Source organism: Pezoporus wallicus, unplaced genomic scaffold, assembly GCF_028554395.1.
Source record: "Pezoporus wallicus isolate ANWC-B61680 ecotype Strahan unplaced genomic scaffold, APGP_CSIRO_Pwel_v1 contig_8057, whole genome shotgun sequence".
Classification (NCBI taxonomy): Eukaryota; Metazoa; Chordata; class Aves; order Psittaciformes; family Psittacidae; genus Pezoporus; species Pezoporus wallicus.
The window spans coordinates 826,473-852,527 of record NW_026637044.1 but is presented as its reverse complement, the minus strand read 5'-3'; the positions used below and the strand labels follow the sequence as shown (position 1 = coordinate 852,527).

Genomic DNA, 26,055 nt, shown 5'->3' with positions numbered 1-26,055 from the left:
CCAGAGGAAGCCAGCCTGAGCTGAGCTAAGGATTAAGAGCCATCCTGTCTTCTCTTAGTCCCATTTTATTAGCAGGGCTTTGTCCCCAGGCGGCTGTGCAGTGCCAGAGGGGAGGGAGGATGGGCTGTGACACCTGGTTCAGGTGCTGTGACGCTTCCACCCAGAGCAGTGGGACACATTGAACAGGTGTGGGAGAGCTCTGGTGCCCTGGGAATATGGGAGAGTGTAACTGGGAAGGGTTAGATCCTGCCCAGACGTGGCCTGGTGACTCTGTAGCTTCCCCTTCTACCACAGCACACACACAGCATCCCACAGTACACGTGAACCTGGGTTAGGGGAACAAGGTGGGTCACGAAAACCCTCTGTGCCATGATGCACCGGGTGCCAGGAGTGGCTTTGGGGCTGGATTAGTGACCATCTGCTCTTCCTTGGCACGTCCCTTCCATCTCCTCTGGTTGTGGGGCACAGCCTCGTGTGCGTGTGTGTCCCCGCCTGCAGCACTGTGGGCTGCAGCCCTATGCTGGCTCTGCCTCCCGTGGCAGAGGCCGTGGCGGTTCTGGAGCTGCTGAGTCATGGCTCGGGGCTGCTCCTGGCACCGGCGTCACCGGCATCGCTCCATGCCCGGCACCAGGCGGCCCCCCCTCGCCCTGGGGCTATGCCTCAGTTTCCCCACAGCGTCCTGCGGCAGAGGCTGCCTCTTCCCAAGGGTCACTGGGGGTCTGGGGGCGTCACCTGTCCTACCAGGGCACCGCCATTTATCCATCCGTCAGGATCTCTTCCCTACCGTTTCCAGAGAGAGAGAGGGGTCCCACCACCACCCCCCGCCGTGTTGCCAGGGAGCCATCCTCATCCTCCTCGCCATCACCACGGAGACGAGAGGAGGAGAAGGGCCGTTCCCATGGCGACCGCGCAGGCACCCATCCTACCTCCCCAGCGGTACCCGGGCGCGGGGCGATGCCCTGGGGACACGCAGGGAGGGGACACCGGCGTCCCCCCATCCTCCTGCCACCACCAAACGCACGCATCTACTTTAGGGGGGGAGTGATGCAAACAATCCGATCCCTAGGACACCTCTGGATGCTCATCCCTATATTTTAGGGGGTCAAAATCCATCCTTCACCCCCCTGCTCATCAATCCCACCCCGGGTGGGGAAACTGAGCCGGGGGGGACCCCACTCCCAGTGTGTGTTGTGTGTGTCGTCCCCCCCTCCCCGAGCTGATGCAGGCGGTGACGGGGTGGGCTCTGCCCTCCCCTCCCACCGCCGCAGTGCCTGGCACACACCCCGCTTTCTCCCTGCCGGAGGGATATATAATACAAGGGAAAAAGATACTGGAGAGAGAGAAAAGGCAGGGAAGGAACGGGAGGAAAAAAAACAGGGAAAAAAAATCCTGCTGACATCATCTGGGATGACGGGGCTGATCCGGCCGCCGGCCCCCCCGCCAGAGCCCCACTAATGCTCCGCTCCTGCCGGCGCAGCCGCCTTCGTCCAGCCCGAGCCAAAGGTGGCTGAGCTGGGTGGGCAGGCGGCCGCCCGGGCCGGCCGCCCGGGCTCTGGCATCACCATGCCCGTAGAATCGGTGAAAACCCAAGGGCTGGGGGGATTGGAGAAGGAAAACGGAATGCCGGAGGGATCGGTGGCAGGTGAGGCCGAGGGGAGGCCGCGGGGATGGAGGGATGCGGGATGGAGGGATGGAGCGGGAGGATGGAGGGATGCAATGGAGGAAGGAGCAGGAGGGATGGAAGACACAGGGCCGGCAGCACCACCTGCTCTCGGCAGCCAGCACCGCTGAGGGGCTCCGGTACCGGCACCCCCGGAGCACGGCGGGAGGTGACTTTGGGGACACCCCTTTGGGGACACCTCCCTCTTCACCCCCAGTGCCCAGCCCCGGGCTGTGCCCCCCCCCATTCCCCACACCGGGAGCCCCGCCGGGACGCGGAGAGGGTCTCGGTGCCCCGGGGAGGCTGAGCCCCCCCCCCGCACCATCCCAGCCCACCAGGGACAACTGGGTGGGGAAACTGAGGCACGGGCAATGCAGAGCCGCGGCCCAAGGTCACCCCGCTCCGGCATCCCCTGGGGGGCTGAGGACAGCGGGGGGGGGGGGGGGCGTGTCCCAGTGCCGCCTTCCCCTTGTGCCTCAGTTTCCCCCCCCCCCTTCCCCATGAGCCACATATGGGGGGTACAATGATCCCCCCGAAAAGGGGGTGAGGGGCTGATTTGCGCACGGGGAGGGGGGAAATCAGGGCTTCCCCTCCAAGGGGGCACAAGGTCCTTTGTGTGGATGGGATCACGGGAACCCCAGAACACCCCCAATGGGTATGGGGGGAGCCGGCGGTTGGACAAACAGCAGCAAGGAAGGGTTAAGGTGATCCCAGTATCCCTCATAGGGTAGAGCCACCCCCCGTTAACCCTTTGAGCACCCACCCCCCCCTCCAGCTCCCAAGTGCAGCGCAGCAGGACTGAACCACCCTAGGTCTATGGGGGGGGGAAAGCACCTGCTAAATACCCAGGTGAGGCCCCGCCCCCCCTTCCCAGCATCCCCCGCGGCCGTGCCCCGCCCCCTCACCCCTATATAAAGCCCCCTGGGGGAGCATATGGGGCTTCTGTGTTTGGCGCTGGAGGTGGGTCCTGGTTGCTCTTCCCTATGGGCTTGCCCTTGGGGACCCCAGGTAATGTGGGGAGCACTGCTGGGAAGGGCTTTGGGGTGTTCATGGCAGGGGGAGGATGCTGTGATGCTCCATGCCTGCAGCATTCCCTACCTGGGTAATGAGTGGCTGAGGACCCACACACTCGGTGCATGGGTGGGCACAGAGCTCCCTGCAGGGGTCATGCTGTGAGGTGGGGGTATATGGGGTGTATTATCCCCCCCCCGCCATGAAGAAGTTCCCCTTTCCTTAATACAGTGCTATTCTTCACATGTAGAGAGGGGCTGGAGGGAGCTATTGGTGTCCCCCCCACCCAGTGTTACCCAACCTTGTGGTGACCCCCAAGTGCTCTGGGTGGGGGTCACCCTGTTTTTCCCCCATAGAGGGGGAGGGCACCGTCCTGGAAGGGTGCCCCCCACCCCAGGGTGCCCTGGTACTGACGGGGTTTCCCCCCTCTCTCCACAGCCCCCCCGCCGGCCCCAGGCCCGCCACCGATGCCCACCAAGGAGGAGGCTCGCCCGCAGCCCGAGGGGGCCAGCTGCGACCCCGGCCCCCCTGCTGCTGCCCCCCCCGGCGAGTCCTGCCGGCCCCCCTTGCCCACAGACCCCTTGGACACCCGCATCGTCATGGGGGAGGAGACGCACTCCCCCACCGACCCCGAGCTCCGGGGGGGGGGCCCCCTGCCTGCTGTGCCTTGCCCCTTCCCTGCGCCCACCAAAGATCCCCCCCAGCGCCAAGTGGCTGAGCCCCACTCCGGGAGAACCCCAGCTGCTGCCGCCATGGACCCCGACCTCTTCTTCACGGCCCCCTCCACCCCCATCCGGGTCGGGGGGTCCCGGCTGCTGCCGCCTCCCTCCGAGGAGCAGACGGACGGGGAGAGCGAGGGGCTCTGCTCGCCCCCGACATCCCCCTCCGGGTCCTACATGACGGCCGAGGGGGGCAGCTGGGGGTCCTCCGGCACAGCCAGCACCTCCCCGTCCTGCTCCCCCAACCTGGTGGCCGAGGCCGAAGCACTGGCAGTGGCTGAAGCTGAGGCTGAAGGCATGGTGGAGGTGGAAGCTCTGTCCCCCTGCCTGGAGCACCCCCCTGCCTTCACCCCGCCGTCTCCCGAGGAGGAGGATGAGGAGGAAGATGGACTTTTCGCCCTGCCCGGGGCTGATGATGGTGATGGGCAGACGCTGGAGGACGAAGAGGAGGATGAGGAGTGGGACATGGGGGGTGAGGGGCTGCCCGGTGCGGGCTTGATCCCGGCGGCACTGCTGCCCTTCCGCGGCAGCCTGCTCTTCCAGGCTGAGGCGGTGGAGATCACCCCGCTGCCCGCCGGCACAGCGCTGCTGCCCCTGACCGGCGAGGAGGAAGAGGAGGATGAGGATGATGAGGAGGAAGAAGAAGAGGAGGAGGAGGAAGGTGGCAGCACCTCGGCCTCCTTCCTGCGCTCGCTGTCAGAGACCTCCATCACCGAAGGGGTGGATGAGTCCTTCGCCTTCCGTGATGACACCTCCGCCTCCTCTGACTCGGCCGCTTACGATGGCGAGGAGGACGAGCGGCTCTATGGCACCGAGCGCCACGCCATGGGGGCCGAGGGGGCTCCCCCTGGCACCGTCACTGCGCCCCCCGGCACCAATGCTGCTGGGGACGGCGGCATCGAGCTCCACCTTCACGCCGGGGTGGCCCCTGATGGCAATGGGTCACCAGAGGGGTCCCCGCAGCACAGCAGAGGTGAGGAGCCGGCGAGCATGATGCCCAGTGTGGAGGATGCCGTCAGGGAGGACATCAGTACCATGGAGCCAGGGATGCAGGAGCGGGATGGCAGCGTGACCCCCCCAGCACCCTCTGGGGAAGGCAGCGTGCAGCCAGATGGCGAGACCTTCCTCACGTCTTCCTCTTCCTCCTCAGAGCTGGAGGAAGCATTAACTCTGGAGCACAATGTCCCATGGGAGCCAAACCCTGTTCCCAGGGAGTGTCCCCCACCAGAACCCTCTCAGCTCCCAGAGGAGCCAGCGGCAATGCCGGGTGCTGAGGAGGAGCCAGTGGCAAAGGATGATTCCGTCATGGCAGCACTGGGAGAGGGGCCCAGCATGGAGCCAGGGGAGAGCAGCAGTGTCCTGCAGCCCCCGAGCCTCTGCTCCAGGGTCCCCCAAACTGATGGGGTGCAGCAGGATGATGTGGGACCAGCTAACGGGGAGCCCCAGCGTGGCCCTGGGAGTGATGATGATGATGATGGTGATGATGTTGGTGACAGTGACCATGAGCTTGGCACTGTGAGAGTGGACAGCACCGAGCTGGCAGCCACTGATGGCCATGATGAGCTGGACAGTCTGGCCACCAACCTGGTGACACCCAGCCCTCCAGATGAGCCGGACACCGTGGCCACCAACCTGGTACCACTGGTGACACCCAGCCCACCGGGTGAGCCGGACACTGTCCCCACCAACCTGGTGCCACAGGTGACACCCAGCCTGCCAGATGAGCCAGACACCATGGCCGCCAACCTAGTGCCACTGGTGACACCCACCCCATTGGATGAGCCAGAAACCATGGCCACCAACCTGGTACCACTGGTGACAGCCAGCCCATTGGCTGAGCAGGACACTGTGGCCACCAACCTGGTACCACCGGTGACACCCAGCCTGCCGGATGAGCCAGAGACCACGGCCACTGATCTGGTGCCATTGGTGACACCCAGCCCGGTGGATGAGCCAGAGCCCATGGCCGCTGACCTGGTGCCATTGGTGATACCCAACCTACCAGATGAGCCAGACACCGTAGCCACCAACCTGGTGCCGCTGGTGATGCCTATCCCACTGGATGAGCCGGACACTATGGCCACCAACCTGGTGTCATTGGTGACACCCAGCCTGCTGGATGAGCCAGACACTGCAGCCACTGACATGGCACCATCGGCGACACCAATCCCACTGGCTGAACCGGACACCATGGCCACCAACCTGGTGTCATTGGTGACACCCAGCCTGCTGGATGAGCCAGACGCTGCAGCCACTGACATGGCACCATCGGTGACGCCGATCCCACTGGATGAACCAGACACCATGGCCACCAACCTGGTGTCGTTGGTGACACCCAGCCTGCCGGATGAGCCGGACACTGCAGCCACTGACATGGCACCATCGGTGACGCCGATCCCACTGGATGAACCGGACACCATGGCCACCAACCTGGTGTCGTTGGTGACACCCAGCCTGCCGGATGAGCCGGACACCGCAGCCACTGACATGGTACCACTGGTGACACCGATCCCACCAGATGAGCTGGATACTGTGGCCATTGACGTGGTGCCATTGGTGACACCAGTCCCACTGGATGAGCCGGACACCATGGCCACCAGTCTGGCATCACTGGTGACACCAGTCCCACCGGACGAGCCGGACACTGCATCCACTCACCCTGACCTGGTGCCACCAGTGATGCCCAGTGTTCTGGCACCATCCTCCCCACCACAGGACATGTCCCCCTGCGATGCCAGTGAGGATCTGGTGGATGCGGCAGCCTCAGCCAACGCATCCCTGGAGCCACCAGTGACCACGTGTCCCACGGCACAGGAGACAATGGTGCATCCCCCTGGGAGTACCAGCAAAGCCCCCGAGGAACGGGATGCTCCCACTGCTTCCTCCGAGGATTCCCCCCTGGAGCTGCTGGACACCTCCTGCTCCTGCACCGGCTCCAGTTCCTTCGCAGCTCCCGAGGACCACGCAGGAGAAGCAGCCTCCCCCCCCAGGCCCCCGTCTCCCAAGGAGGATGCAGAGGATGCTGCTGCCCGCCGCTGCTTGGCCCTCTGCCTGCCCACCTTGCCCCCTGCCGCCCCCCCGTTGCTCTTCACCGCTTCGGAGCGGGAGGTGTATGTGGGGGCCCCCCTCGAACTGCTCCAAACACCCGGTGCCTTTTCAGAGAGCGGGGCGGGCTGGCAGTGCCGGGAGGACCGGCAGCGGGTCACTGCCATGCTGCAGGGCTCCTTTGGGGATCTGCCGGCCCCCCGCCTCCCCCCCAGGCCCACAGAGCCCCCCGAGGCATCTGCAGAGCCCCTGGAGGGTCCCCTAAGTGATGGGGCAGCAGAGGAGCCCATGACCCCTCTGCCTGGTGATGCCCCCCCGGGCCAGACTGCTGGGGAAACCGATGCCAAAGTCCTGGGGGAGAGCAGCCCCCCGAGTCCCCCCAGTGAGCCCCTGGCACCCTCCAGGCAGCAGGAGGAAGAGGAGATGATGGTGACAATGGAGGGGACCCCATCCAGCCCCCAGCCCGCTCTGGGTGCCAGCCAAGGGGGGGATGCTCAGCCAGAGCCCTCCCCGGAGCCAGCCAGGGATGCAGCCCCCCAACCCTGCCCCGAGCCCCCCAGCGTGCTGCCAGCCCCCTGCCCTCCGCTCCCCAAACTCAGCCAAGTGCCTCCTCTCGCCGCTGCCCCATCGCCGCCATCGCCACGTCCCGACCCAGCCCGCGGCCCCCGGGACACCTCATCAGGGCTCCCTGCCGGCGAGGAGCGTCTGTCTGTTCTGCTGCCCACCAGGAAGCACCTCGAGGGTAAGAGGCACCCCCAGCACACACCTACCCATTGCTGTGGGGTGGGGTGGGCATCATCCACTGGTGGGCTGCTGGGGGTCCCTTTCAGGAGGTCCCAGGGTGTGTGATGGGGATAAGGAGGCTGGGTTTGACCCCATAAAGGGGATTTTGGGGCATCACCAGCTCAGCCCCCTCAGCCACTCTCTGCTTCCATGAGGTATTGTGGCACAGGGTGGGCATTGCTTGGTGCCATCTGTGGTGGAGTGCTCAGGGTCCTCTTTGTGGGATCCCAGAGTGGGTTCAGCCCCACAGAAGGGATTTGGGGGATACCACCAGCTCGGCCCTACCCTTCCACTCCCATAGGGTACTGTGGGGGACCAGGGTGGACATCACCCATGGTGTGGTGCTGGGGGTCTGCTTTGGGTGGTCACAGGCTGTGTGATGGGGTGAGCAGGCTCAGCCCTACGGGGAGGGAGTTTGGGGGTCAGAACCGGCTCAGTCCCCTCTTGCCCCCCCTGCAGCCCCCCAGCCCTCCCCGCACAAGGAGAAGGAGGCCCGAGGCCGGCAGACAGGGCCGGGCAGCCGGGCTCCCCCCCGGGGGTCGCTGCAGTCGGAGTCGAGCTCCTCCAGCGAGGCAGAGGCTCCGTACCCCTGCCCCGAGATCCAGCGCCTGCGGGAAGCCGCCGGCATCGCCCTGCACCAGGACAAGCAGCCCCTGGCATCCCGCCGCTGTGAGGCCAACCACAAAGGTGAGAGGAGGGTCCCATGGGGCTCCCTCCCCACCGTGTTTTTCTGGGGTCAGAGCATGTCTCCATCCCACCCCTCTGCTTGGCCACAGGGTCCTGTAATGAGTCGGAGAGCAACGATGAGTCCATCCCGGAGCTGGAGGAGCCTGAGGGCTCGGAGCCGCCACCAGCGCAGACACAGGTTGGGGTGATTTTGGGGGCAGGATGTGGGATGTTGGGGCCCCCCCATGGTGCTGGGACTGCTCTCACCCACTGCTCTCTGGCAGGCGCAGCTCACCCACTCACTGGGCACCGGGGAGGAGACAGTCAGCAAGGCAAAGCAGAGCCGGAGCGAGAAGAAGGCCAGGAAGGTGGGATGGGATTGATGGGGTCACCCATGGCACAGGGGTCCTCATCCTATCCCAGGGATTGGAGGCGGGGAAGCCTTGGGGTGTTGGGGGCAAGTCCCCACTTTGGGGGTCTCCAGGTCATGGGGGGTATTGGGGTGATGTGGGGTCCCCTGTCCTGGTAGGGGACTTGGCCTGGCTGCAGCTGGGGGGACAATGGTGTCCCACAACCCTGGGTTTGCTCTTGTCCCAGGGGTTGGGGTGTTGCTGGGGGGCTGGAGCCCTCTTCCTTGGCTGCCCTGGGATGGTGGGACATGAGGTCATCTGTGTGTGTGTGTCCCCAGGCCATGTCCAAGCTGGGGCTGCGGCAGATCCACGGCGTCACCCGCATCACCATCCGCAAGTCCAAGAACATCCTCTTTGTTATCACCAAACCCGATGTCTTCAAGAGCCCCGCGTCTGACATCTACATTGTCTTTGGAGAAGCTAAGGTGAGGGGTGGGGGGTGCCCCCCTTGGGGCTGGCAGGGACATCCCTTTGGGGACGGGTGGGTGATGCTGTGTCCCCGCAGATTGAGGACCTGTCGCAGCAAGTGCACAAGGCGGCGGCAGAGAAGTTCAAGGTGCCGATGGAGCACTCGCCACTGATCACGGAGACGGCCCCGACCCTCACCATCAAGGAGGAGAGCGAGGAGGAGGAGGAGGTGGGTGCTGGGGCAGAGGGGAACCCCCGGTGTCCTGGGGACAGGTCAGGGCTGGGGGCGTGACAGTGGTATTCCCACCTTGCAGGTGGATGAGACGGGACTGGAGGTGAGGGACATTGAGCTGGTGATGGCCCAGGCCAATGTCTCACGCCCCAAAGCCGTGCGGGCGCTTCGGCACAACAACAATGACATTGTCAATGCCATCATGGTGAGTGGCTGGGAAGGGGGGGGACCCCCTGGCACCCCTAGCACGAATTGGGGTGCTGTGGGGTGGTCCCCTCACACTCTGCTCTCTTCCACAGGAGCTGACCATGTAGCGGCCGGCGCTGTCCTGGCCCCCCTGTATAGATGCACAGTTATTACCCCCCTTCTGCCATCCTTCCCCTATACACCCCCATACTTCTCCTCTGCGTCCGTATCGCTCAATAAATGGCCTCATGTATCACTTGGATCGCACCCCGCCTCTCCTCCTGGTGATTGGGGGGGGCTCTGGGCTGTCCTGTGGCTCATGGAGCTGGGGGGAGTACCTGGGGAATTTGGGTGGCTGTACTGGGACAGGTGCCTCTGGGGGTGGGATGGGGTGACAGGAGTCCCAAGATGCTCCTGAAGCCATCTGGGCTTTACCCCTCTCTTGCTAATTAGAGGTGCTCAATGAAGCCAGGCAACCCAGGAGGGCTGAGTGAGGGCTTTCGCAAGGAGACAAGCCATGGCTGGGTGCAGAACTGTATTCACCTGTAGCAACACTCCATACAGAAAACAGACACGTGCGGCCTCCCGGTGCCACTGATGGGGAGAGGAAGGCAGGAAAACCCCCTTGGCTCCCAGAAGGCCACATCCCAGGTTATTCCCAGGTTTAAGTCCCATTGGAGTATTAAAATAACCCACTGCAAATGGTTACAGCTTGTTTTAAACCCCATCATACATAGTCATGCCACAAATAGGGTGTTTTCGCTTCCAAATCTCCTGAAGTTGTTAAACACTTGAACATCCACATGTGCAATTTGGGTTTTAATCTGTAAATCATAGAAAGGCACTAAAACAACTCCAGCCCCACACTGCTGCCTCCTGGGCTTGAGGAAGAGGAGAGGAGGAAGATCTCAGTCCCCAGCACCTAGGGACCCCATGGATGGAGCTGGCACCTTCATCTCCCTTTTCCTCGGCGGATGGCAAAAACACAGGGCAGGAGGAAACCATGAGCTTCTCCATCGCAGCTTGTTTCCAAGGAAGATGCTCTCTTTGATGGGTATGTCCTGGCTAAATCCTTTTTCCTCCTGCTGGAGGATGTGTGCTGGGACCCTTTGCCTTGCTCTTTTCAGCCTTGAAACTGGCAGAGAAAGGGCCAGCTGTATCCCAGCCTGGCACTGGAGTGATGCAGCCTCGTGTACCCCATGAGTCAAGGAGAAAGAAGGATTTGGGCTGTGAGGACCCTCTCTGGAGCAGAATTGGGGTCACTCTGACCCCAGCCTAATGTGGGGTGCAATGGTGACTCCGTGCCAGATCGTACCGGGGGCCAGTGCCTGCGCTCCTGGGACGGGCAGGTAAGGAACGGCCAGAGCAAGGTGGGAAGGGAGGACAGACGGATGAAGGCTGGTCTTTGCCTGGGATGGACAGGAAGGGGGCTGGGGGGAGGGGGCTGCAAGGGCAGAGCAGGGGTTAAAGGCACTGGGGGGTAAGGCCTGATCCCCCAAACTACTGAGCCAGCATCTGCTCTTAGAGCACTCCCAGCTCTGCCAGAGACACCCCTGGGTGCCAGAGCCTATGGCTGAGACCTGGGTGCTGCCTGGGATGCCCCATCCTTCCTCCAGGATAACTAGGGACCACCCCCCTCTCCTCTGGTGCCCGCTGCAAATGGCATCTCTCCCTCTGCATGGGAATCCTGATTAAAAAAATAAGTGTGTTATTTATAACTGTATATAAAACATGTACAACATGAACATCCCCTGCACACCCCCAGTCTTCCTAGGGTGCGCCCACGGTCAGCTCTCCCATCCTGGTGCTGGCCCTCAGGGATAGCAAAGTCCCCAGGGAGCCCTAGAAGCCACCATGCACCCCAGGGTGGCTGCCAGGGAAGACTGAGTTGACGGGAGTTTCATGGGGCAAAGCTTTGTGCTTGGCAGGAAGGGAAGGCTGTCGCAGACACAGGGGTCTGTGGGCACACAGGAATCCGCTGGTGGGGAAAACTTCAGCTGTGTGCCCCCCTCTCCAGCTCCTGGGGACCCCTGAGCAGAGCTGGGGGGATATGGTGGGGTTTTCAGGCCGGGCAGCAGCAGCAGCACAGGCATTGGCAGCTTCTCCTGTGGGGCTGGAGCCAAAATGTTTCGACAACATCAACACCAGGTTTAAATAATTCACATTGTGGTAAACTTCATTCAAAAACAGGGAGAGGAAGAAGAGGAGGAGGAGAGCAGTTATAATAGGGATACCATGTGCAAAACTGTAAACCAGGCAGGAGGCTGTAGGTGACCTATCTCCCCGCTGCAGCGGTAAAACCAAACTGGAGATGGCTGCAGGCTGGGTTCCTGCCTGGGGGTCCTCCATGGTAAGAGGGCACCAGCTGCCCCTTGGAGCTGTGAACGAGGATGGGAGAGTAACTGCATCCTGATGGAGCTCCAAAGCCTCTTCCAGAAGGAGAGTGAGGATCCCGGCGCTGCTGTGGGGTGTCTCCGTCCTCCCCCCGCTCGCTCTCAGGAGGAATCGCGGTCCATGCTGCACCCCAGGGCTTCGATGTCGTTGCTGATGTGCGAGATCATCCGGTCCCACTCGTCCTCCTCGGAAGGGACGGACTGGTCATCCGAACTGCCGGCAGCGCCGTTGCCATTGGTGGTGGAGTTGGAGGTGGTGCTCAGAGTCCGCCTGTACCTCCCAAAGCTGTCTGTGATGATGCCCCGGCCGTCCTTCACCCCGATGGTCTCCAGGAAGTTCTCAAAGTGTTGGCTGTCCTTCTCAGGGATGAAGGGGCGAAGACCTGGAGCCAGGAAGAAAACACGAGGAGGGAACTGTCAGCATCATTTGTATGGCACAGACACCTGGAATGGATTTGCACATAGATTTGCTTGGCTGTCTGAAACACCCCGGGGTTTCTGAGTGTTCCAGCAGAGCCCTGCTGTACTGTTGTGCCTCAGCTCCCCCGAACAGCACAGGGCTCAGCAGAGGAGCATGTTTAGGGGGGAGGGAAGGATGAGGTCTCCTGAGGACTCCAGCTCCCATTTTACACCCCTGAGAATTGCAGCCTAAAAAATCCTGCTAAAGTGGGATTTTCTGATTTCAAGAGGATCGTCTTCCAATTCCTCACCCAAACATATGGCTCGGCTTTACTGAGCTTATTGCTGTCGCTGCAGCAGCCCACGCTGCAGGCTGCACTCAGGAAACATCTGTGCTGTCTCCCTCGTGCCTCCCACCGTGGGGCAGGGTCTCCCTTGAGGGTGGCTGTCACCTGCTGGAAGCAGAGGGGCAGCAGGATACAGGCTAGACACACCACTGATTACCCTTTGAGGATTCTAAATAACCAACTTTTTAATGGTTTTGTTTGTAATTAGAGCTGGGGTGTCCATGTTGCTGACAAGGATGTTGAGCAGCGCCAGTCCCAGTATAACCCCCTGAGGAACATCCCTCGTCACTAGCCTCCACTTGGACATTGAGCTGCTGACCAAAACTCTTTGAGTGTGACTATCCAGCCAGCTCCTTATCCACTGAGTGGTTTATCTGTCAAATCCATGTCCATCCAGTTTAGAGACAAGGATGTTCTGTGGGACAGTGCTGAAATGCCTTGCACAAGTCCAGGTAGATGATGTCAATTGCTCTTCCCTTATCTTCCCAAAATCAAAGCAGGGAGTTTGAGGAAAGAGGCTCTCAGCTTCCTTCTAATGAAGAGGTACAGAAGGGTCCTGCTCCCCTGTCACGGTGCACACCCTCCTTCCAGCACCATGAAGTCCCCTCCAGGGAACACAGATTGAATATGCCTGGATGTGCAGCACATCCACCACCAGAATCGCTTGATGTCAGGCACTGCATGGCTGGCCAAGGACCCAAACATTCTCTCTCTCTCCACCAGTGGGCCCAGAGAATCCTAGTGCCTGGTCTGGAGGCTCCCTCTGCAGAGAGGAAGGAGAGGAGCAACTCAAGCCTATGAGGACGGGGCCTGAGCAAGATGGATTCAGCTGCCTTCAAGAAAGAGGTACCATCAAGGGAGAGACCAATCGAGATGTTGTTCCTTGCTTGGTGACATCCCAAGGAATCTCTGTGCCACCCACAATTACCTCTCTACCCTCTCAGGAGACCCATGCATCAGTGAGTGGTACCGGGCACATCACGAGGGATTGGGAGCACACTGATGCCAGCTCTCACCTTCCACTTGGTCACCCACAATTGATCTCTGGCAGCTGCTACTCACCTAAGAGCAGGAACTTCCTGCTGTCCCCATAGAGCTGCTTCAAGTTGATGCAGAATTCATGGATTGAAGCCCCGTTGCGATATTCGTGCAGGAGCATTGCAAATTGCTGGATCTCTTGGGAAGAGAGTTTAGTGCGGAGCTGCAGAACAGAAGCACAGTGCAACCATCACTGAGATTTTTTAGGAGGAAGAGATGATGTGGAGCCTGTGAATGGTGTTTATCGGGTTTATTGCTAAGAGCTGCACTAACAAACAAGCTCATCCCAACGGAAAAGCAGGACAGGCTGGTGTGACCCACTCTGGAACTGGCAGCTTTCAAACAGGGATAAGCTGTGGGTGTACACAGGGCCTGTGACTCACGAAACGATGGACCTGGCACCCCGTGGATGGTGTAGCATGCCTTTACGTGGTGAGAGGGGACTAAGGGACTGGGGTGCTCCTGCAGAAGGGTGTAAGCCTGCGTTCAGGTCCATGAGGCCTCCAAGTACAACTTGTATGAAAAGGAAGATGAGATCTTCCTGTATCAGCATGAGCTCATGCTTTACACATCAGTGCAATGAAACCAAATCCCAAGAGCACCTGAATGCCTTAAAGGGAAGAAAACCCATTCACGCCAAGGCCCTGCCACCCAAGGACGCCCTACCGTCATCATGTAGTCCTGGAGCAGCTCTGTTGCTGTGGTGCTCAGCTCACTCTCGCTGACTGTCTTAATGTGTGGAGACTGTTGTGTGGAGAAGGAAGAGGGGGAGTTGTCACCCGCATCCAAGGTTTCTGGAAAGGAACTGAAATGCAAACAGAATGTGAGACTTCCAGATCTACTTGGCACCTTCTGTGTCACTGGTGGTTGTGGCATGGGAGGGCCTGGAAAAGTGGGGAGGCACATGGAGACATGCTCTCTGCAGTCATGCTGGCAGCCTACAGCTCCTGAAGGGCATCTGAAGGCTCCCATACAGCACAGGGTGGGACTTTAACTACATTGGCTTGGTGACCTGCTGAAAACGAAGGCTTATGTGGGGAAATCTCCCCTCCAATTGCTTTCTCTGTTTGGAATGGGGGGGGAAAAAAAGTCAAAGCCCCTTATTTTGTGCTAAATGTTATATTTTCAAATAATACCAGTCAATTTTAAACAACTGGTTTGTGTGTCAGGTTTTCAGCCCACAAACGCTATCAATGTTTTCAGCAATCACTGATTCAGGAGGAAAAAAGTTTCCACAATACAGAAGTTTTGGGAAAACCTTTCTCCCCACTCCAGCTTGGACTTCACCAAGGCAAAGCAGCTGGGCAAGCATCGTACCCATCCCCACTTTGCCAATGCAGGGGACTGGGCATACGCTGCGTACGTGACCTTCTCTGGAAACCCACAATGGTGGAACAATCGAGGCAGGGAGCAGGGCACTGCACACAGTAAAAACACCATCCAGTGTTTCAGCCAGACTGAGCAGAAGCTTTTCAATGTGCAGACAGCAGCAGTTCCTGCTCTGGGGGCTTTAACCCTGGCAGCAAGGCCACACTAATAAGCCTGAGTGCCGAGTGAGCACAGCATGCCATATTTAACTTACAAAGTGCTTGCTTCTGTTTCGTAAGATTCCTTAACATCCACTTTTGTAGAAGAGTCATCTGCAAGGAAAGCATTCGAGACATAGGAGTTTGAGAGGCAGAAACTCTGTGCTTTTCACCAGCCTGTGACCTACACAAATCAATTTCTGACTCGGTTTTCCCAGCTGGAAGGTGAGAAGTCCAGGGCTGGGGCCAGGATGGTGCCAGCGGTGCTGTTGCAGGACGGGACACAGACTCAGCAGAGATGCAGAACCACAAAAGGATTGTTTTATGAACTGCTTCCATCCAACATGAATAGAAAAGCAAGAGGTTTGGGGGGAAAGGATAATGGTTCATGTCCCACAGCCCAGCTGGGGAAACATCTGCAGGAACCAGAGAGTCTCTGTGCCTGTCCAACTCACTCACACTCAGTTAAAGCAGAGGAGAGGGTTGTTTTCAGTTCCTTGCAGGAGAGAAGCCATCAGATCAGCTCTGACCTCAGAGGGTGGCAGGAGAGAGGTGGTGGACGTTGGTGAAAATGAGGAGAGAATCTCAGATGGGCCCGGTAAGAAAAAGGCAAGGGGCAGAGCCCAGTCTTACCACTGTGTAAGGACATGTGCCGTGTTGGTGTGGAGGCCCCATCAAATATTGCTCTGTCCAAGAAGTCTATCGTGGACTCAGTGTAAACAATCTGGAAGACCTGGCTGAGAAGTGAGCACAGCTCCTCAGCAGTCACCTGGGGAAGGGAGCAAAGAAGTGTTGACACAAGGCAAAATGCAGATGCTGCGGTGGCCTTTCTCTTTGGGTTCCTAGGGTGGGTATGCCATGTGGAACAGTGGTGTGTTCTATTTGTAGGGCTGTCCCAGTGAGGACATGGAACCCACTTCTCCAAGAGTCTGGGCACTACCTGACCCACAGGGTCTCCAGGACTGGAGGTACCAAACTTTCACCCTTGTTAGCTACCTCCTGCTGTCCCATAGGGTTTTTCACTGCTAGAGGAGACAAACCCTGGAGATCTACCATCCCTCCAGAGAAGCATCCCAGCCCTCTTCAACCACCCAGACCCACGTGATAGGAGATGGGATGCTCTGTCATCAACCCACAGCTAGTAACACCCAGATTTCATGCTGACATTCTGTCCAACCACTTAGTACAGCCCCCTGGAATTTTGGCTACATAACCTACATCCCAAATAGATGCAGGCACCTCAGAGACCATTAGAGCTGAAAACAAGGTAAGCAAAACTCCACTCTGAAGGCAAAAGTTTCTTGCTATTGAAGCAAGAACACACAGATCAAGATCAGAATCTCTGGATTCAGATACCAGATGAAACAAATTTCCAGGTCAGCAGCAGGAAAATGCCCTGGTTAGCAAAATCCCATTGTGGGAGGATTCAGTTGTCTTCACAGATTTGCTGCTGCTGGTGAAAGCCTGGGGCAGCAGGCACCACCACTAAGGGAAAATCATCTTCCAATCCTCTTATGTCCAAGTCAGGTCTGGGGCAGAGACCAGGTTTTCTCCTCCAGGTAGCACCCTGTGTGCCAGGAAAGCCCAACCCCCAGTCTTGCAACTGGGCCTATGTGTATCACACAATATATAGCCAGGTAAGTACCCAGTCATGTAACAGAGGGGATACTTGGTGAGAGCAGGATGAGGCCACCCTGGGGCTGATGGCTTTCCACCATCCACCTGAGAAGTTGTGGCCACCCCAGTCTAAGAGCCAGAAAACCTCCCCCAGTCCCAGTGTGGTCACAATCTGAGTGTGACTCCAGAAGCAACCCCAACGTGGGGAAGTTTGAATGGAGTGTCTTGAGTCTTACTTTGTTCTCCGTAGCCAGGACCACCAAGCAACAAGCTTCAACAGGAACCACCCCGCTCTCAGACAGCGAGCCTGAAGTAAGTGCTTTGGAGCTCTCGGCACAGAGACTCTGGCTTGGGGAGATCCCAGGGTCCTGAGCTGAAAAAGAGAGAAGTCGTGACGGAAACCTCGAGGCAGGGAAAGAACAAGGAGGAGTCCTCACATGGCAACCTGGACTCTCAACAGGATGCCTGTGGGGAGAGCAAAGCCCCTAGAGCAGGAGCACAGAGTATCCCATGGCCAGGAGAAAGTACCGTGGAGGACAGAGCTCCCAGAAGCTCAGGATCTGCACCTGAACACTGCACAGGGCCAAAGTCTTTAATGCAAAATCTTTAATTTAAAGCCAGTTCTTGACAACTCTGTAAGCCACCAGCCTCAATTCCATGGCTTAGCCAGCTTCAGAAATCCAGCAGCAGAATTACAGCTTTCTAAGTCACTTACTCATCTACTGTATAGCCTGTCCTTTGCTGTCATAGGAGCATAATCCACTAAGTCACTGCCATTACATCTTTTAAGTAGCTCCGCGCTCTCCGGGTGCTCAAGCCCAAAACCACGCAGGTGTGATAAGCACAGAGTTGCTAGGAACAGACTGGAGGCAATCCCCAGGTATTACAAAAGGTGAGGTGTGTCAGAAGTGGTACCACCCCCCTTATTCACCACAGGCATTTAGACATCCAACGTGGTGATGAAATCTTCCCAGCAACAGCCCAAGGGTTGTGAAGAGCAGGACAAGTTCCAGGCACAAATTCAGGCTGGGGGAGACTGGATGGAGAGCAGCCCTGAGGAGAAGGTCCTGGGGAGGCTGGTCGATGAGAAGCTCCCCATGACCCAGCAGTGTGCACTTGCAGCCCAGAAACCAACTGTCCCCTGAGTTGCATCACTAGCAGCGTGACCAGCAGGGCGAGGGAGGGGATTCTTCCCCCTCTGCTCTGGTGAGACACACACACCCCACACACCCCCCCCCAGTTCTGTGTCCAGCTCTGGGGTATCCAGCATAGGAGGAATGTGGAGCTGTTGGAGTGAGTCCAGAGGAGACCACGAAGATGCTCTGAGAGCTGGAGCACCTCTGCTATGGAGAGAGGCTGAGAGAGATGGGCTTGTTCAGCCTGGACAAGAGAAGGGTCCAGGGGGACCTTAGAGCAGCTTCCAGTGCCTAAAGGGGCTGACAAGAAAGCTGGAGAGGGGCTTTTGACAAGGAGCCTGTAGGGACAGGACAAGAGGGAATGGCTTTAAGCTGACAGAGGGGAGATTTAGATGAGATCTGATGAAGAAGTTCTTCCCTTTGAGGGTGATGAGTCCCTGACACAGGCTGCCCAGAGTAGCTGTGGCTGCCCCATCCCTGGCAGTGTTCAAGGCCAGGTTGGATGGAGCTTGGAGAAACCTGGTCTAATGGAAGGTATCCCTGCCCATGGCACGGGTTTGGAACTGTGTGAGCTTTAAGGTCCCTTCCAACCCAAACCACTCTGTGATTCTGTGAAGGGCACCTTGGTCTGTTCTCATCCAACATAACCTTTGTCCTGTTTCTTGTAAGGCTGGCTGCCATCCCCCATGAGCACAACTCTGGCTGTTGTGAGACTCTAGCTTACAACCCCAAAATACAGCAACCCCAAAATATGATGCCACAGCTTGTGCTGGCTACAACCTACCTGTTTTCAGCACAACCAAGTGAGAGGAGTCATCTCGGATGTAGGAAACAGACGCAATGTCATGGATGGGGACCCTGAGGATGAGATCTTCTCCATCCCTCCACACCAGCTTGATGTTGTAGGCAGAGAGGCTGATGACAGCATCATGTTCTTGGGTCAGCTGCCCTGGGAGCTGGTGTGCTCTCTACAAAAAATTTACACTGATTTGCTCAAATGTTTCCTCTGTGGTGATGGGCTGGTAATGAGCTTCCCTCCCATGTTCATAATGCCAGGATGAAGGACACCAATTAGACCAAGACCCAGCCTGAAGGCAGCTACAAAGTCTATTCTATGCTGCACGGAGAGGTGACAGAGTAGGTCACTCAACATGCTAAGTGCTCACCTTCGCATTATCGATCAGATGCAGGATTTCCGTGCGGCTGGAGGGATTCAGGTACCCTGGGATGGATGTGAGTTGACCTAAATACTGGGAAAGGAGAACCAATCCATTACCACAGTACAAACACACAGAGAACAGCCCCAAACACACCAGCTACTGCAAGACACTATCAGCACAGAGCAAAGGGGTGGTAGCCAAAGGCCATATTTAGGACATGCTATGTATGGAGGATCTGTCATGCCCTGAAGACATCATAATGCTCTATATAGTTATATATAGTTCATATATGTATATCTACAACTATATATAGTTACATATATAGTCTACATAAATATATCTATATATATATTCAAGTCCCAGCCAGGCAGATGTTACCTTCACTTCTTTCTCAATGTAGTCATTCAGCAGCACATCTGGTTCGACGCGATCAGGCAGGGACACCACCACTGTATGCAGAGGCCGCCTCTCCGTAACTTTCTCCTGGGCTTTTTTATCTCTCCCTTTTTCGCCCTTCAGGAAGACTCGTTTGAAAGGAGACACTATTCCAGGCTGAGGAGAGAAGGAGAAACACCAGGGCCTTGGGATTAAGGGCAAGAAAGGGAGTTTCTGCAGAGAAATGTAAGGAAACTACAAGAGCAGGTAGGGATAGGACAAGGCGGAATGGCTTTAAACTGACAGAGGGGAGATTGAGATGATATCTGAGGACAAAGTTCTTCCCTGTGAGGGTGGAGAGGCCCTGGCACAGGTTGCCCGGAGAAGCTGTGGCTGCCCCATCCCTTCAGTGTTCAAGGCCAGGTTGGATGGGGCTTGGAGCAACCTGGTCTGGTGGAAGGTGTCCCTGCACGTGGCAGGGGGTTGGAGCTGGATGAGCTTTAAGGTCCCTTCCAACCCAAAGCAGTCTTGGATTCTGTGATTCTATAAAACCATCAGTACTCACTGCCCAGGGCTCCTCCAGCCTGTAAATCTGCACTCACAGCCTGGTTTGACCAGCCTTAACCCCTGAGCAGTCTGGATTTAGAGCTATGATACCACAAGTGCAGGATCGTCCACTGAAAACTCTTTTCCTGGGACATGTCATGAGAACACAAACGCCTGCTACCAAAATGGGATGTTTTACCCCTAAAGTCAGGATGCCCAACCTACTCAGATGAGGAGTGTTAAGAGTCAGCAAGTCATGGCCACATGCCTCCTCCTTGCTCCACATCCATTTTATATTTCACCCAAGCATTTGCAGCAAGCAACTCTATGAAGGATTGTGAAAGGAAAAGGCAGAGATGCTGAAAACTTGTCTGAGGTTTCTGAGGAGACCCACAAAGGTGAGTACATGACACAGGAGATGGTCTTCCCTGGGAAAACCAGCTACTGGCTGTTCCTGAAGCACTGAGTGCTGGATTTGGAAAAACATGGGAGCCAGCATGAGTCCACCTGGCAGCAGCATACACACATGGGCTCCCAGGTATAGAGGGAGACTTGCCACGGTCCTTCCACCTCGGCATGGGGCAGACAGCCCAGAAATGCTGCACACCCAGGGCCCATCACCAACCCGTGTTAGATCCCCACCAAGATCCTCACCAGCCTGCCCCATGGCTAAATGACTGGGAGTGTGCATGGATGTCTCCAATTCAGTTTACCAGCTCCAGTGGATGTTTTGAAGTGGGCAGATCCAGGGCTTGGGATTCTCAGCAGTGTGAAATGGCCACTGCATGGACTGGAGGGGAAAGGCAGAGTTCCTAAGCTCCTCAGTGGATGCCCCATGCATGCTCGGCTCTGGCTGCCCCATCCCAAGGCAGTGATGCTTTCTGCATCCCACTCCTCAGGGCAACCACATCTTGACTTCCCTGATTCTGCACAGGCAGAAAAGATGGTTCCAAGGCAAATTAATTAAATATAAACCAAGTGCTTCTGCTCAGGCAAACACGGAGTGCTCTGCAACCTGAAAGAACAGCACCCTCCAGCAAATTCAACTCATCTCTTGCCACCATCCACTGCAGGACTTTGCCTTAGAAACCACCATCAAGAACTGCTGCAAACCTTTCACCTAAACCACTCGAGCCTTGCCACAGCACATTATAATTGGCAGGGGAACACCATCACGACGTCACCTACTCCCTGCACAGCAGCTAAGGACCATGCTCAGGTGCACGTGTGGGATCTGCTCCCATCAGGCAGCTTCAGCCTCTCCCGTTGCTTTTCTCAGTGCAGACGAGCATGGGTCGGTGTTGGGACCGGCGCTGTTCAACAGCTGTGTCACTGACATGGACACTGGGACTGAGCACCCTCAGCAAGTTTGCTGACGGCACTGAGCTGTGTGGTGCAGTCAACAAACTGGAGGGAAGGGATGGGATCCAGAGGAACCTGGACAGGCTGCAGAGGTGGGACAGTGCCAACCTCATGAGGTTCAATAAGGCCACGTGCAAGGTCCTGCACATGGGACGGGGCAATCCCAAACTCAAATACAGGCTGGGGAAGACTGGATTGAGGAGAGCAGCCCTGAGGAGAAGGACTTGGGGGTGTTGCTCCATGAGAAGCTCCCCATGATTCGACAGTGTGCGCTTGCAGCCCAGAAAGCTAAGCTGGAACTGGATAAGCTTTAAGGTCCTTTCCAACCCAAACCACTCTGTGATTCTATGATTCTATCTACAGGAACAAGACAGGTTAAAGCCAAACCAAAAGAATTTGAAACCGTTGTATTAGGATGGGAAAGTGGGATGGAAAAGCTCCTGGCTGAATAGTATTTACCAGCTCCCAGAGTGAGCCAGGCACCACAAGGACATCAGGGACAGCGCGGCCCTGAAAAATGTCCCTTGGACCAGGGAGATAAAAATAGAGTTTGTAGGACAGAAGGGACAGAAAACAAATCTACACAACGCTGGCCTTGTGAAACAGTTCTGCCTTCACAGCAGCAGGACCAAGACCACCAAGCACTCCAGGTTCTAGGGAAGGCACCCTGTTGAGGGGCTGGGACCATTCCTAGCCTGAGAAAGAAGAAAATCCTGAACACAACAACTCTTTCTTGCCAAGACTGGTACATGGGGGGCTCTGCCTCTCCACCTACAAGAGTATCCAACCCCAAACCTTGTCTGCTGGCACATAAATGTCTCATTCCACCAGCATACTGTAGGAATCAACAGCAGAGATGCAGAAATCTGCTGCCGAGGTCAGGGTTGTGCCACAATGGCCCCAGAATGCCTTCCCCTCCACCAGCCAGGGTCTGGCAGCTCCAGCTCAGTTCACCTCTCCAAGCCAAGGCTGCTGGACCTGTCCCAGTCCATATGGAGCAAACCAAAAGAAACTTGCTTTTCGCTCAAGGACACAGGCAGCCCCTGTAGGGCTGGGAGGATGCAGTGATAGGACCATCCCACGCCCCCTGAGACCAAAGCCCAAATCAAAGCCCAAGGCGTTACCCTGCATGACGCAACGTGAAACAGCAGCTTCTGCATTTCTGGAAGCCAACATAAAACTAGCACCTACCTCGTTCTCCATTGAAGTACCCACCTAATGGGGATCAGAACCAAACAGTGCTGGAGCAGGGCCTTTGGTGGCTTCACTGAAAGCACCTCCGAGGGGCGAGAGAAGCTGCTATTCTCGTCTCAGGGGCTTCCCAAGCTCGCAGCCCATGCTGAAGGGCAGGCAAACCCAGCTCATGGCCAGGAAGTGCAATAACCACAGCTTCCTTCTGTTACACGCAGCAACAGTGACAAAATCAAGTTGCTGGTTAAGAACTAGCAAGGTCTGGCAGCAACAGGGCCAGGCGCAAGGCAAAGTGAGGTGCCGAAGCCCATTTCAGAAAGCTCGATCATGTTCCTGGCTCCCAGACACACTGGCCCGCTTCCTACACCCCTAAACCCCCTGGAACTCCTTGGCATCCTTTAGCCTTTGCCACTACAGCCTGGAGTTGCACCCAGGATGGAAATATCCCCAGCCCACAGGAGTTTTTAACCGTGGTTCTTCCCCTGAGTTTTGGAGCTGTTTTGTTCTCCAAGAGAAGCTGTGGCTGCCCCATCCCTGGCAGTGTTCAAGGCCAGGTTGGGCAGGGCTTTAAGCAACCTGGTCTAGTGGAAGGTGTCCCTGCCCATGGCAGGGGGTTGGAACTGGATGAGCTTCAAGGTCCCTTCCAACCCAAACCATTCTGTGATCCTATGATCTGTTGAGACCAAGGGCTGTGAAGACTTTTCAGGTTCTGTATTTCTAGTCCTTAAGATGCACATTTGAAAAGTAAAGCTTGGAAATGAGGTTACGACTTTTCTGCCTGAGCCAAGGCCTCCCAGGAGGCCCTTCAGGAGAGCGCAAAGTGTTCAAGAGAGCCTTGCAGGGCTCAAACGTGAGCCCGAATCAGGCCCAGAGGATTCATGAAAACAAGTTGCTCATTTCACAAGCAGAGAATCAAATTAAACAGGTGAAGTCAGTGATTTCCCTGATGAAATCTGTGTGCTGAGCAGAGGCAAAAAGGAGGTCAGTTGGAGAAGTGGCACCTGAAGACCTGACAGGCTGCAGCCTGTTGGTGCTTGCACCTTGCAGGTTCTTCCCATCCTGGAGTGCAAGTGAACCTCTCCAGCACGCTGCCTAATTAGTAGGGCTGGTGAAAGAAGGATCTCATTTCTCCTTAAAACCCATAAAATAAGCTTGTTTTCTCCTCCGACTCCTCCTTGCCCACAATATCAACCTCTGAACACAACTTCCCAGCCCACCTTCCTGCACTTCTCTCTGATCCAGAGGCATCTGCAGCAGAACAGCTTGGGCAGCCCATAAAAGCCGCTAGGATGGGGAGAAGGCCTTATCTGGAAAGGACGGGTTCATCTCTGTGCCAGGGAACCAGCCAGGCACTGGCAGCACAGGCAAGAGATGCCAGGAGCTCATTCCCACATGGCTTGCTTCTCAAAAGCATATAAAAGCATCTTGAAGTCAGGAGAAGCAGCAGGGAAGGGGTTGTTACGTGAACACCTTGTGCCAGCCACGACTCAGCATTTCATGCTCCCAGCAGAGGATGGGAAACATAGTCACTCTTTAGGGAAACTTAGGTCAGTTCTCAGGACCTCCCGCTACCAATGCCTCCGAAACTCAGGAGGAAAAAGGTCATTTCATCCATTTAAGGAGGCATTTAAGACTTGGCTAATGCATAGAATCACAGAATGTTTTGGGTTGGAAGGGACCTTAAAGCTCATCCAGTTCCAACCCCCTGCCACGGGCAGAGACACCTTCCACTAGACCAGGTTGCTCCAAGCCCTGTCCAACCTGGCCTTGAACACTGCCAGGGACGGGGCAGCCACAGCTTCTCCGGGCAACCTGTGCCAGGGCCTCACCACCCTCACAGGGAAAAACTTCTTCCTCATCTCATCTCAGTCTCCCTTCTGTCAGTTTAAAGTCATTCCCCCTTTTCCTGTCCCCACCTGCCCTTGACAAAAGTCACATAGGTTTGAATGAGAGACACTGGAGAGGAACCAGAATGGAACACATCCCACCTAGGCCCAGGGCACATGGTACCGGTGAGTGCCAGGGACCAACTGCCACCAAGCTGGTGGCTTGTTGGGCCTGCACACCCAACCATGCATCCTGGCCCCAGCTCCCACTGGGCTTTGGACATCCCAAGAGAGCCGTTTCTGGGAAAAGGGAGGATTTAAACTTCATTTAGATCACCATTGCTCCAGCTGGAGCACCTACAGTTTCAATTTCCTGCTTTCATTCAGAGCCCAGCCTCTTGTATCCATCAAGAAACCGCTGAGGCCTTGCATGGTCACTTTAAATACATTCAAGCCTTTGAGCTGAACAGGAAAGTGAAAGTGCATCCCTCCCTTAGCCGCAGAAACAGCTTCTTAATCCCCTTGAGTGGATTATCTCAAATTTGTAAGGCTAATTCTCCCCCAGCATGTCTGCATGGAGATTAATGGAGCCAGAGCTCTAAACAGCCACTCAGTGCTGCTGCTGGCTGGCAGTGCATCCCCAAGACAGCCTGCATCCCAAATCCAGTTATCCTGTTCCTAAAGGGATGCACAGCACGCTTGCTTTGGGTGAAGGCAGAACTCTCCTAGAGAGCTGCCAGCAGCGCTTCAGGACCGGGCTACGTTTGGGAGCAGATCACAAAGCCAATCTTAAGCATACTGTTGATGTGAAGGCTTCAGCGAAGGGAGTATCTACACAAAGACAGCACGTGATATAGCACTGTGTGAAATAATAAGCCCAAAGGGGCTCTGTGTGAGCTTATTGTCAGTGGCGGACACAAGCAAATGAAGAAAGGACCACAGGGCATATGTAGAAGGACAAGAAGTCACAGGAGGTGCCTGTCATAACAAAATGTAAAACCAAGCAAGAAATAAATCACATTCAGCTTGTTTAGAGAAGATGTGGCAGGTCAGAAATAAACTCCAACCAGATTCCAGCATGGCGATGCCACAGAAACATGGCTTTGTGGGTGCAGAATAGGCTCCCCAGCATCAGCCACCGTGCTCCATAAGCTGAGGGCAATGAGAGCACAGGTGGATTCTGACCTGGGAAAGCCAGACACGCAATGAGTATGTACTCTGTATATTCAAAGTAACGCTGCAAGTGCACAGCCCTGCCAGAAGAAGAGCTTATCATTTATCTTTCTTTGCGCCACAGAGAAGCACTGCAACAGTAATACCTGAAGGGGGAGACCGGGAGTTGTTCAGCCTGGAGAAGAAAGCTGTTTTAAGAGAAAGACCTCAGAGCAGCTTCCAGGGCCTAAAGGGACCAACACGAAAGCTGGAGAGGGGCTTTTGACAAGGGTAGGAAGGGACAGGACAAGGAAGAATGGCTTTAAACTGACAGAGGGGAGATTAAGATGAGATGTGAGGAAGAAGTTCTTCCCTGTGAGGGTGGTGAGGCCCTGGCACAGGTTGCCCAGAGGAGCTGTGGCTGCCCCACCCCTGGCAGTGTTCAAGGCCAGGTTGGATGGGGCTTGGAGCAACCTGGTCTAGTGGAAGGTGTCCCTGCCCATGGCAGGGGGTTGGAACCGGATGAGCTTTAAGGTCTCTTCCAACCCAAACCACTCTGTGATTCTATGAGGTGTTGTTTACTGATGCTCACCAAGACCTCCCCTGGTCCTGGACCAGAACAAGGCAGGAGGACTCAAACACGTACCAGGGGCAGCTAGGGCATTCAGGTAGATGTGACCTTTTCCAGATCACCCTGTCCCTTTAATTAGGTTTGTTTTGACCTGACCAATACTCAAGCTCATCCCCAAAGAAGCCAGTTAGATCTCTGAACTTGCAATGGGATGGTCAAGGAGTTAGCTCCTGTCCTTGCTATGAAGAGGACTGAGCTGCCTTTGACTGCTGTCTACAGCCCAAGGAGCTGAGCAC

The 26,055-nt window shown here is 56.7% G+C and overlaps 2 protein-coding genes across 3 annotated transcripts in view; one reads left to right on the top strand and one right to left on the bottom strand.

Annotated features, from left to right (window-relative positions):
• Window positions 1-1,221: 1,221 nt before the first annotated feature.
• Window positions 1,222-9,387, top strand: NACAD (NAC alpha domain containing). Its single transcript, XM_057402851.1, has 9 exons — window positions 1,222-1,642; window positions 3,110-7,177; window positions 7,678-7,905; window positions 7,995-8,083; window positions 8,169-8,252; window positions 8,573-8,719; window positions 8,800-8,931; window positions 9,017-9,139; window positions 9,234-9,387. Exons 1-9 carry the CDS (start codon window positions 1,564-1,566, stop codon window positions 9,246-9,248), a joined length of 4,965 nt encoding a protein of 1,654 aa, XP_057258834.1. The 5' UTR covers window positions 1,222-1,563; the 3' UTR covers window positions 9,249-9,387.
• Window positions 9,388-11,269: 1,882 nt separating this feature from the next.
• The window catches only part of CCM2 (CCM2 scaffold protein), a 32,038-nt gene continuing 17,252 nt past the window's right edge, over window positions 11,270-26,055 (bottom strand). Inside the window, exons 2-11 of one of the 2 annotated variants that reach the window (XM_057402846.1) lie at window positions 22,211-22,415; window positions 19,115-19,288; window positions 18,743-18,826; window positions 18,361-18,544; window positions 16,677-16,813; window positions 15,457-15,592; window positions 14,880-14,937; window positions 13,964-14,102; window positions 13,322-13,460; window positions 11,270-11,896 (exon numbers count right to left, since the gene is read on the bottom strand). In XM_057402846.1, the coding sequence (XP_057258829.1) occupies window positions 11,616-11,896; window positions 13,322-13,460; window positions 13,964-14,102; window positions 14,880-14,937; window positions 15,457-15,592; window positions 16,677-16,813; window positions 18,361-18,544; window positions 18,743-18,826; window positions 19,115-19,288; window positions 22,211-22,222 (1,344 nt within the window). In that variant the 5' untranslated portion in view covers window positions 22,223-22,415 and the 3' untranslated portion in view covers window positions 11,270-11,615. The remainder of the gene's footprint in view (window positions 11,897-13,321; window positions 13,461-13,963; window positions 14,103-14,879; window positions 14,938-15,456; window positions 15,593-16,676; window positions 16,814-18,360; window positions 18,545-18,742; window positions 18,827-19,114; window positions 19,289-22,210; window positions 22,416-26,055) is intronic. The other variant, XM_057402845.1, reaches the window with a different exon arrangement.

Coding starts and splice junctions, on each gene's coding strand:
- NACAD (XM_057402851.1), top strand. CDS start 1,564: ATGCCCGTAGAATCGGTGAAAACCCAAGGGCTGGGGGGATTGGAGAAG. Junction 7,178..7,677: donor CACCAGGAAGCACCTCGAGG/GTAAGAGGCACC, acceptor CCCCCCCTGCAG/CCCCCCAGCCCTCCCCGCAC. Junction 8,720..8,799: donor TTGTCTTTGGAGAAGCTAAG/GTGAGGGGTGGG, acceptor GTGTCCCCGCAG/ATTGAGGACCTGTCGCAGCA.